The sequence below is a fragment of the Coffea arabica genome, chromosome 6c (assembly GCF_036785885.1).
Source record: "Coffea arabica cultivar ET-39 chromosome 6c, Coffea Arabica ET-39 HiFi, whole genome shotgun sequence".
Lineage (NCBI taxonomy): Eukaryota > Viridiplantae > Streptophyta > Magnoliopsida > Gentianales > Rubiaceae > Coffea > Coffea arabica.
The window spans coordinates 51246541-51258342 of record NC_092320.1 but is presented as its reverse complement, the minus strand read 5'-3'; the positions used below and the strand labels follow the sequence as shown (position 1 = coordinate 51258342).

The 11802-nt window shown below is 35.9% G+C and overlaps 1 protein-coding gene and 1 long non-coding RNA gene across 2 annotated transcripts; both read right to left on the bottom strand.

The window, feature by feature from the left end:
- Window positions 1–2554: 2554 nt before the first annotated feature.
- On the bottom strand, window positions 2555–4370 carry LOC113691746 (peroxidase 57-like). Its single transcript, XM_027210039.2, has 2 exons — window positions 4136–4370; window positions 2555–3488 (listed from the first exon to the last, which is right to left on the bottom strand). The coding sequence occupies exons 1-2, from the start codon at window positions 4331–4333 to the stop codon at window positions 2706–2708; spliced, it is 981 nt and encodes a 326-aa protein (XP_027065840.2). The 5' UTR covers window positions 4334–4370; the 3' UTR covers window positions 2555–2705.
- A 3770-nt stretch (window positions 4371–8140) lies between these two features.
- On the bottom strand, window positions 8141–8718 carry LOC140008092 (uncharacterized). The gene is made up of 2 exons (XR_011815501.1): window positions 8538–8718; window positions 8141–8453 (listed from the first exon to the last, which is right to left on the bottom strand). It is a non-coding gene; the product is annotated as an uncharacterized lncRNA (long non-coding RNA).
- Between the last annotated feature and the right edge of the window lie 3084 nt (window positions 8719–11802).

Here is an 11802-nt window from a genome sequence, read left to right as displayed (position 1 = left end):
ATCTCTATTTGAGTCGAAGTGACAAAGAAAATGTATTTCTATTAGTCGTAAATTTCATTTTTCCAAGAGTACAAGTTTCAGCCAAATTCTAGGTATATAAGAAGACGCAAATATCCTAGATGGTTCAAGTGGTATTCGTCATCAAATCCTTACCTAGTCCTTGAGTGTAAATTTGGGCAGCACGCCCTTTGTGTTTTCCTATTTTTCAACAATTTATGGCTTCATTCTTTTTCTCAATCCGTCCCAAAGGCACACACAAAATAATCTTAGTTCAATAGCCGTTCAATAGGCTCAAAGTCATATCATCACCAAATCAAGCTAGAAAAATGGCCGGAAATGCAATTTAAGTTAAGGAACAAAAGGCAGATTCGCCATCACTTAGCATATCGGACACAACCGAAGCTACGCTTATCGGATTGAGGTGCAACATATACCGTTTCGAAGCTAAGAGAGAGATCTAAAATTTTGATGAAGACTACTTAGTCCAGTTTCCAGTGTATCCAAGTCATATTCCCAATTTACAGAACCGAATTCCTACCAATAGGCTAGTTAACCGTACTAAACGCAAATGGCCATAACTCAAGCTACCAAAATCCGTTTAAGACGTTCTTGGAGGCGTTGAAAAGTTAAGACATAGTACTAAAACTTTCATGTTTTGACTAAAAGCTAGTTTAGTACGTATCAAGGTGAACAAATGCAACCAACGTAGTGTACTGTCAAAACTGTGCACTGACTTTACTCCTATGGCAGTCAGGGTGTTTTCATCTTTTTACGGGTTACGTTGCTCCGATTGAACTGAAATTTTATAGGCACCTATAAAATATCATTCTCTACAACTTTCATGTTTTATGCTTAGCCTAATTCGGCCGCTAACATGCAAAAATTAATCCGGACAGAACAGGGCAGATTCGCACCCTAAAGCCGAAATTTAAGCAAAAAACCGAAATTTTCCACAAACAATTGTGACTAACATATACAAGCTCTCCATTTTATACCATAACAAAGTATCATACCATGATTAAACCATGATCATCATATAAAATCAGAAAAAATCTCCATTAAATCAGAAATTTAACAAACACTACTTAAACCCATGAAATCTTCCACAAATTAACATGTTAAGCCACTAGAAACCACTAATCTATCCTTATTAAGAACAAAGCAGAAATTTCTTAGCAACTTACCTTTACAACTCAAGAAAGATAGTAGCTTAGATTTCTTTGTCCCAAAACAACTCGACCAATAGCTTTAAACCTCCTTAGTGAGCACTTGTATGGAGTAGATTCAAGTTTGGTTGGTTGGAACTCAAGATTTGAGCAAATTTGGAAGCTAGAAATTGAAGAATCTTTCCTTGTTTTCCTCCTTAGAACAGCCGGCCAAGAGGGATTAAAAATGGAGAAAATTTGGTCAAAATTTGGTTTTAGTAAAGGTAAGAAGGTTTGGTCAAAGTCCAACTACGAATCGGATCACGACACGTGGCCCATTAGATGTTTAAGTTTATCTTCTTGTCTCTCCATACTAATTAATCTAACTAACCTCTAATTGTCTCCTAGCACCTTGTAAAATAATATCACTAAATACAAAACTCACTTAGCCACCAAAATTATATCGCACTAGCGGGTCCCACGTCTATAACGCACTTCAAATCAACGTACACTAACTCATGCTAGGAAAAATGATTTTAAAACTATACTTACTTATAAAAATGCATTGAGAATTTAATATTTTCAAGGAAAGTATAAAATGTAGGCAAAGAAATAGAATAATGTTGAGAAAATGTGAAAATTTTTGGGTTCTCACAAACAAAATTGGTTTCAACTTATTTAAGATATCAAAATTAAGAAAGTCCATTTTGTATTTACGAAATAAACTTTTTTTAACATGTTAAATATACACTTCTCTGAATTTTTTTGCCTTTTTCATATACTTTATCCTATACTATAATATATAAGTATTGTTTTGAATTGAAATATAAATCCATGCGTAGCACAGGCCAAAATGCTAGTTCATTAGTAATTATCAATCAAATGTCATGGTTGCAACCTAGGGAGAGCAATAATATATGCGGAAAAGGGTTACAAAAGGAATCAAATGTGCCCAACTTTAGGGAACTTGGAACAATTATAAGGCATGACCGCGGGGTTTTTTAAAGACAACAACTTTAAAATGGAACTTATGAGGGGCCATCCACCTGTTTACTAGTTTCCATATGCTCCTGTCTGATTACTTCAATTTTAGCACTAGGGTACGTTCGTTAAAACCCATTATTTACTATAAGCAATTGTTTTCACTCCAAAATATTAACACTCAAAGCAAAGTGTCTTTGGCAATATATTAACATGCAGGGACAGCAATAAAATTCAATTTACATATGGACTTTGACAAAGCAAAGTACTTCTATGTATTCATTTCTTTTTGCCCCATTAACCCCTGACTCACGTAATACATGTATAATTTCTGCAAAATGATTGTCATAGGTTATGTATGAGATCGATAATTTTCTGAAACAGAAGCAGGATGATAACCATATTGAATTAGGCAATGAAATTACACAGCAAGGAAGATGAACTTTTTATTGCAAAAATTAAATTTGCATTTTTTTTTGTACACAAAAGAATTAATAATTATTCATCAATCAAACATCATGTGTGTCAAAATCTATGGAAGAGCAAGAACTATACCCTACTTTAGGGAGATTGGAACTATTAGGCTCGACCACCAGGTTTGTTAAAGATTCTACAATTTTTCCTAATTTCTCCAGCATTTCCGACAAGAACTTCCACGCTTCCCATTTTCATCATAGCATTGACAAAACTCTGCCGGAAGAGATCATTGTTGGCAGCCAATCTTGAGGCTAGAGGAGCACTCAAGCTGTCCAAAGCTAGTTCTTGATCAATCTGCAAGATCCCTCTTTTAGACCTTATCTGATTGTAGAACTGATTATCAAGTATGAAGGATGTGTTTTGATCCAAAAACACAGTTGGGTCTCTACTCAACGGCCTGGATTGTGTACCACAGGTTTTCAAGAGTGTAGCAGCCAATGCAGGGTCCATTGTGGGATCAGGCTTCCCGGTGCCCTGAAAGTTAGAAAGCCGATCCCGGAAGAAACCACAATGTGCAACTCCAACAGTGTGTGCACCCAAAAGGACCACCATGTCATTCAGTGTTAGCCCTTTGGCAGTGAAGAATCGAGCTGCATCCGATATGGAAAGACTTGGTCCTGGCAAATTTACTTCGGAAGAGTCCGAAACCAGCCCATCTCGCCTACCTGTCGATACATTATATCCAGGTCCGCCGGCTAATGCTACCGCATCACCGGTTGCCAATGTGATTATATCAGCACAGGAGACAGTAGATGGACAAGCAGCCTCAAGATTTCTCTTGGCATCATCAATTAGCTCAAATCCTCTTACTGTCAAGTTTGGTCCGGCATCTTTCTCCGATGACTTGGACTTGGTGGAGTCTATCAATATTGATGCATCACAACCCTGAAAATTTTTGCCATGTATGTCAAATTTTGTGAACAGAACTTCATAGATCCCTCCCAAATATATAATAAATCAAGGTTTTGTATTTTTTTAATGTAACTTCTCAATATGTTGGACCACATGTACTGCATGCATCTGATATAATTTTTAGATATCTTCACGGTACTAATTTTTTATAATTTTTTTGATGCAATTAATAAATTTTTACACAGACCAAAATTTGTAACCACTTCTGTAGGACAAAACAAATACAAACCACAAAAGTGACATGCCATTATATTATATATATTATAGGTCCCATTTAATTCGATTAGCCCGTGAACCTTACATCATCCAAGAATTTTTTGGATCACTAACGTCACAAGTTTCATTTTAAACTAGTTGAGTTTTGAATGATCATTTTTAATTTCTACAATACATTCTCACTCTTTTTTTTTTTTTTTGGTAAGAACGTTCTCCCTCGTTTACACATCGCCTCCACTTATTTATACTGGACCTTCACTTATAGGTGCCAGCGATCAACTAGTTTAAATTGGAACTTGTGAGACTCTGCTCCAATTTATTGATACCATAAGTCTTATAGTTTCTTTAACTGCTTAACCACTTAAACAAGTATAAATTAGTTAAGAACAAGATTAATTACTTACTCGGACAAAGCAGTCGTGAAAATGCATGCGAAGCAAAGCAGCTGTTATTGAACGATCAGTGCTGAATTTCTTTTGTACAACTTGTTGAACAATTGATTCAGCTTGTGGACATGAATTGCTGTAAAACCCATTCCGAAGTTGAGCTGCGGCAAGGTGGAGGATGCAACATAGGAAAATGACTTTTAGCTTCATTTCCATTTTGCTTAAGCTTTTCTAGGCTTTCGGGTAATCGAGGTTAAGTATGTGAATAGTTGAGCTTCTTATGTTATGAAGAATCACAATCCAATTGTGGGTATATATAGGTGAAAAAAGTCGTGCAGGAAAGGATGGAAATTTGCATGGTCAAAATTTGTTGACCAAAACGTGTTTATTGACAAATCCTTGGCTGCTTTCCCTTATAATAGTATGACAAACACATGGACGCGTTAGGGCACTCAGGACGTGAATACAAATTCTTTCAGACCGAATTCTTTAAGCAATGGAATCAATTTTAATCATTTTGAAGCTGTGGCATAGGAATTTTTGGGAACTAGTCATAGGAATTTTAATTAATGAACCGTCCAAACCAAAGAACCATCCACTTTTCCTTCCTGGGCGCGGTTAATGAATCATGTGAAGTATGCTAGCATTTTTAATTGTGTGTTTTTGCTTAGAGAGCAACTTGTGTTTTCAAATTACGGGAAAAAATGAAAAGTCAAAAATTATATACTCTCTCCGTCCTATTTATTTAATTATATTTGGGGAATTTGACTTTTTAAGAATAGTGGCTTGATTGCGATATTTTTGCATCTCTTTCCAATTTTACCCCCACAAATTCAAAATTTAAAATTAAATGGTAATATGAGTATGATTAGAAAAAACGGTTATATTGAAAAGAGAGACTAAAATGTGTTTTGACTTTTCTAACATGACAATTATTTTGGAATATCCCAAAATGAAAAGTATGACATTTTTAATGGGACGGAAAGAATATATAGTTACTTAGTTGTAGTTATATACAAAGTACTATGCACCATTGGAATTGGCTCAGTAGTCAGGAAAGGCTCTTAGAGTTTTTTTTGCTATTAGGTCTATGACTCGAATTCTGTGCATGAAAATTGAGGTTGGGAAGAGCGAGGGAAGGGGTTGAAGGATTAAAAAAAAAATGTGGTTGATCTCCAAGAAAGAGAGAGAAAGAAAATCAATTTGAAATTGAGAATAAGTGCTAGTGAATTTTTTACACAATACACAGACACATATATATATATATATATATATATATATATATATATATATATATATATATATATGTGTGTGTGTGTGTGTGTGTGTGTCAAAGTTGATCAAAATCTCTTAGAATTTTTCCTTAAGGATTTATAGATGAAAAGTAGAACTCTAAGTATTCAAACTTTCAAATGTTTTTCTTTTTTTTTCTTTTTCTTTTTCAGTGTTCAATACTATGCTCAAAAAGAAGAGGCAAGATTATTAGGGTGCCATTCCATTTTATTTTGTATAGTTCTTTGCATCTTTTAGCCCAAAGCGCTATCTTGACTTTAATAGTTCTTCATTTCGTACTAAGTTTCGCAAACAAGTACCGCAGGTACTTGTTAAGACATTTAAATTACACATAATCTATTATATAAATACACATTCTTACACTTATTATTTCCTCCATATTTAGATGTTTTTTCCAAATTAATTTCGTTCTTGCAAAAAATTAATACCTAGAGCCCATCTTAAAGAGTGCTTCGGGTCACTCGTTAGCCAAACTCTGAAAGGGATAATTGAAAAAGAAGTATCGTTCGTCCAACTGGTTTGTGACTTAAAAAAAAAAATCCTTAAGCAATGATATCAAATTCAATCATTTTGAAGTCATGGCATATAGGACAATGATTATTAATTGTTTCCGAAAGTAGTATTATTTAAATGGTCATAAGCCATATGAGTTTTAATCAATAAACCATCAATTGCAAAGAACCAACTTCTATTAGTTGGTCTTTTCGCCTAAAGACCAACATGTGTTTCAAACCAAGAAAAAACAATAAAAAGACCAGATAATTGTATTCTAGAAAAGGCCCTGAGCATGAACAAAGAAATTACATGGAAATGAACTATAAATCAAGAAAAAATAATAACAGAATAAATCTTGAGTTCAAGTATACTGGAGATGTGCTAATCTTTCCAACCACTATGGTTCTACAATTTGTTTATACTACAAATAATCATTAAAAACAGAACTATCATCGTCCAATATTAGCAGAAAATTGCGCAAAAGCCAATCACACAATTTTATATGGCACACTTATCCTAATTCCTAAATGAAACTCCTAAGTCGAGAAGGGATGATTTCTGCAAAGGTGAAAAAACAAATAAGTACAACCTTAATTTCTGGCCCCACAGGAACAAGAATATCTAGACTTATTGGGCTAGTTTTAGTTATTCACAACAAACCCTGCCATGTTTCCTTTTTTGACCGAAACACTTAGCATCAAACATGCAAGACTCAAGACTGGGAAACTATTTCGCGTTTTGTTGAAGGCAAAGATTTGACTTCAGGGTAAGGAAACCTGTTTCCAGCTGTTCCCAGCTGAGCAAAATAGTCTTTCGAAGAATAACAAATGTTAATCCACTTGCGGGTTGACTCATATTGCCCACACACGGGTCATTACCTACTTTCCAAATACTTATAGATTACATATAAACACAATTCTCATGTGAATAGCAAAATTTGAATACAATAACCGCCAATTGTATGCTCTTATAAGTAAGTGTATGCTCTTATCAATTAAATCAACATCTTACTATATATAAAGAGAGAGAAGCATGGGCTAAACTTTTTTTTAATCACTTTTTGTTTTTCTTTATTTATCCTCCCACTAAAGTGCTAAATGGTAGAAATCTCCAATAACCGCCAATAACTTCTTTTTCTTTATTTTTAACAACATAAAAAAAATCACATTACATAATCTAATAAAACTCTTTAATACTTGCATATTACTTTTTAGGGTTAATCGCACTTTATCCCATTTAAGTATAGGCCGTTTCTCACTTTACCCCCCAACGTTTGTTTTTCCTCAGTTTACCCCTTCCGTCAGCAATTGCACCGTTAAAAACTTTAAGATTTCTAATTTACCGTACGAAAAGGGCCGTTGGTTTTAGCAGACAACAATGCCCCTCAATGGTGTCTGATGCTTTTAGCCTACCTTTTCCCTCAAAGAGCCGTTGGTTGGTTGGTTTTAGCCGTTGGTTGGGTTTTATAATAGGAGGTATTTTGCACCCAATTTTTCTCATACATTCTCAAAGGTTCCAAAGTTTCTAAAATTTCTCTCCAAAGTTCCTAAAATTTCTCTTTGTCAACCAAAAGCATCATAAAATGTCACAAAGTGCTTCAAATGATGTTGGAAGATCACCCCAAAAAATGTGTAGATGTGGTAAAGAGGCACCATTGTGCACGTCTTGGACACTTGAAAATCCGGGAAGAAGATTTTACGGCTGCTCAAATTACAATGTAAGAATTTTTCATTAATAATTTGTTAATATTGTCTTTAATTTTGCTCTATACCTGAATTAGTTAGAAAGAGTTTAAACAACTAATTATTTTTTTAATTTAGAACCGACACGCATGTGGGCACTTTGAATGGGTAGATCCTGAAGTATGTAGCCAAACAAAAGAAGTAAGTGCAGTGCTGCAATCTAGATTGCTGGAGCAAAAGGAGAAACTAATGTACTTGCAAAGGAAGCATGAAAAATTGGCAAATGAGCATGAGAAATTGAAAAGCAGATATGAAGCCTTAAAAACAGAAGTCTGCGTCTTACAAGTTGAAAACCAATAGCTACAGCAACAATACATGATGGTCAAAGCTGCTCGATTTTCATTATCGAGAAAAACACTAGCCATTACATTTCTGATTGCTAGCATTTTGTATATGTACTCTATTTCAGAACCAAAAAGTAACAAAAATCTGCTTTATCTACCATAGTTGTAAGCAAATATGTATGAAAGAAAATTATATTAAGTTAAAAGTATTTTACACATCAGATTACATCTTAGCATGTGTCTGCATGGCCACCCAAACAAAGGCCATTTTAGTAGAACCCAGCCAAAACATGATTCTAGAACATGTCCAAATAATGGGAAAAGAAAAACAACATCAGCATTTCTAACATTGCTGCAAAGGTAACTTCAAATACTAGTAATGACAAAAATAGCAACAGCAACACCATTTCACATCAAAACACATTCAGGTGTGCGCATAACTGTTGAACGTCCAGTTGCAGCAGTTGAAGATCCTTGGGTAGAAAACACAGCATCTCCAAATCTAATACTCTTGGTTTGAACCTACATGGATGAGGGGCATCTTAGTGCATCAAACTACTACTAGGGGTGGTAGCATGTAAACATAGCCAAAAGACTTGAACTCACCATTCCAGTTTTAGTAGCACCTGAATTGGTTTTAGAACTTCCAGTTTTAGCATCACCCAACTTGGTTCTTGGTCTTTTAGTTGTTACTGAAGTGGTTGCTTTTGAACTTGTACATGGTACGCTGGTGGGAGCAACAACAGTAGTTGAACTCAAATTGGCACCAGATGTAGGTGTTCTTGTCCACTGTATCATCAATAGGAAACAATAAGTGAGCACGTATAAAATGGCCATGCATGCAGAGTTTTAAAATGTAGGCTTACCAGTTGGGTTGGAGGGGGCTGGCCAGTCTTTGAAGTACTTGGAATCTGCATAATAAAGGTAGTTTTTAATCATTGCAAGTGTCTAAAATTAAATTAGTTACATACAAATACAAAAGGAACTCACCATGCTAGACTCAAATGGGATATATGTTTTACTTGTTGATATCCCTTGACCATTCCAAAGTCCAATGCCACATAGTGGCCCATTGTTATGGTCTGAACCCCTACCCTTACCCCTGCCCCTACCTCTACCTCTCATTTTAGCTCTAGTTGGGCCTCTTGCAGTTGTAGATTTAGTCACATCAGCATTTTGCACAACATCAGCATCAGTATTTCTCTCAACATCAGCATCAGCATTTGTAGAGTGGCCTCTACCAGCTCCTCTCCCTCGTTTAGTAGGCCCTTGCATCTTGCAATACATCAAAAAATGACAGTCAGATGTAGATAGAAAAAAGCCAAGCAACATATATTGATTGAAGTTACCTGTGCAGTCACTGATTTTCTTTGCCTCACAAATGAACAACCAGTGACCTTGCAACTTCTGGCATTGTGGTCAGTATGACCACAATGACTGCAGTGAATTGGCAGCCCTACTTTAGATAGTTTTCCAACATGTAAGTCCTCCAATGGAGCCTTTTTTCTAACTTTCTTAGGCCTGCCTGGAGCTATCTTCCTACGAGGTGGGAGTAATGTATCACTGCTAGCATTCACCCAATTTGTTTGGTCTGGCATAGGCATAATAACACCAGCATATGCCTTTACATATGTTTCTACTGAGTAGCAATTATCAACATATGCATATGGATCTTTGTTGTCTTGCACAAGTCCAGCACATGCATGGACACATGGAATTCCTGTCATATCCCACTCATTACATGTGCAAGACCTTTGAACTGCATTAACAGCAAAAGTTCCTACTATACCAGTCACCTCATACACCTCTCTTGTAGACACAAGTGCATCAAACTGAGCTACCTGTTTTTTTCTCTCTTCAATTTTCTGACAGATCCTCGGACAAATATGAGACTTCACCTACTGAATCCAGTCTCTTTTTTCTTGAAATCTGCACATAATCTGTCTTCGAATGGCCTCAAACATAGTCAAAATAGGCTCTTCCCTAGCATCCTTAATGTATTGATTGAAGCTCTCACATATATTATTACTTAAAAGGTCACATTTTGTCCTTGGAGAAAAGGTGTGTCTGGCCCATAGGTTAGCTGGTATGGAACTAAGCCATGCATGTGCTTCTGGGGCTACTAAATGTAACTCTCTCATTTTGCTTTCATAATGACAGGGTAAATAAGCCCTGGCTGCCCCCCACATTAAATCTCTTAGGTGCTTATCCTTGAATTTCAGTTTGAAATTAGCATACATGTGTCTAACACAGAATCGATGCTCCACTCCAGGATACTTATTCTCAATGCAATCAATTAATCCCTGACATAAAAACATAAATAACAGAATTAGTGAAAGGAGTGAGTGAGGAATAAAGGAAAGTAAATCAGATTGTAGTGGTGCTGACCTTTTGTCTATCTGATAGAAACACCCAACCCCTTTCAATTGGAGTGCCAATGGCATCAGTAAGGATGTCCAAAAACCACCCCCAACTATCTTTGCATTCAGATTCAACAAGTGCCATAGCAATTGGGAACATCTGGTTATTAGCATCCCTACCAATTGCAGACATAAGCTGTCCTCCCATGATCCCCTTAAGGTGACATGCATCCAGTCCTATTACAGGCCTACATGCATTTACAAAACCTTCTTTTTGTGCAGTAAACATCACAAACACTCTTGAAGATTGGACTTTTACAAATATTGGACTTTTCAGTTACAATAAATGCCACTGAACCTGGATTTCTTTGTAAAAGTGTAGCACAATAGTCTCTTAATCTTGCATACTGCTTTGCACATGACCCTTTCACTGCTTCCTCTGCTTTCTCTCTTGCTCTATACATTTGAGAGTTTGTACAGTTCAGGTTATACTTCCTTTTTATGCTCTTCTTGAACCCTTTTACTTTCATATCCGGATGGTCAGCAATCTCCTCCATAAACATCCTAGACAGCCACCTAGAATTTGCACTCTTGTTCTTGAAAGACCATGGACATCTATGAGGTACGCCTTTAATGGACTTCACTTGAAGTGTAACTTTGCTTCCATTATAGCCACTAGCATATATTCTCCATCCACATTTATTTGAACATATAACCACAGCTTTATCTTTGTCATTCTTAGTGAACGTAACTTCAAACCCATTCAAAATTGAATACATTCTAACTGCAGCTCTAAAATCATAAATATTGCTAAAAATTCTGCCTACAATCAATTCAGGATTTTTTAGATCCCTTTCCATGTTAAACTCAGGAAATTCATGCTCCATGCCTTCATCATTTGAATCATAAACTGGTTTAAGTATTTCATCATCACTAACATCTTCATCATCGACCAGTTTTCCATGACCTTTGGAGTTAAGGTATGCATTATATTCTTCACTAATCAGTGCCACATACTTAGCATAATCAGTCTGTTTTAGGTGACAATCTACTTCACCACCATCCCTCTCTACATCATCTATAGGGTCACATGCATCATTTAAATCATCCCCATCTAGGAAAAAATCAAAGTCAGAGTCATATTCAACTTCCCTACAACCATCCCGATCACCTTCCTGTGAAGCATCTGAAGCATCACTTTCGGCCTCATCATTTTGGGGTTGATCAGCATTAGGATTTAGATTTTGTTTACCATTAACCTCAATATTATCCTCTGCAACAGTTCTATCAGCATGCAAATCTTCTTCAGGGATCTCACCAACATAAAGTTGTATGATGTTTTGAGTTCTATTTGCCTCAAACATTTCTATAACAATCTGGTCACTGTTTAACAGTTTAAGACCAACCTTAAAGTCAAGATTCCTAACCCTATAGTACACCTCTGTTTCATGTGATATTCCAGCATCTTTAAAAGCATCTCTTAACTCAAAAATTGACATCAAATCAGGGTC

What these genes read in the sequence shown, in the direction of transcription:
- LOC113691746 (XM_027210039.2), bottom strand. Translation starts at nt 4,333, where the DNA reads ATGGAAATGAAGCTAAAAGTCATTTTCCTATGTTGCATCCTCCACCTT. An exon ending in TTCACGACTGCTTTGTCCGA is followed by an intron (nt 3,489 to 4,135) that starts GTAAGTAATTAA and finishes AAAAATTTTCAG; the next exon opens with GGTTGTGATGCATCAATATT.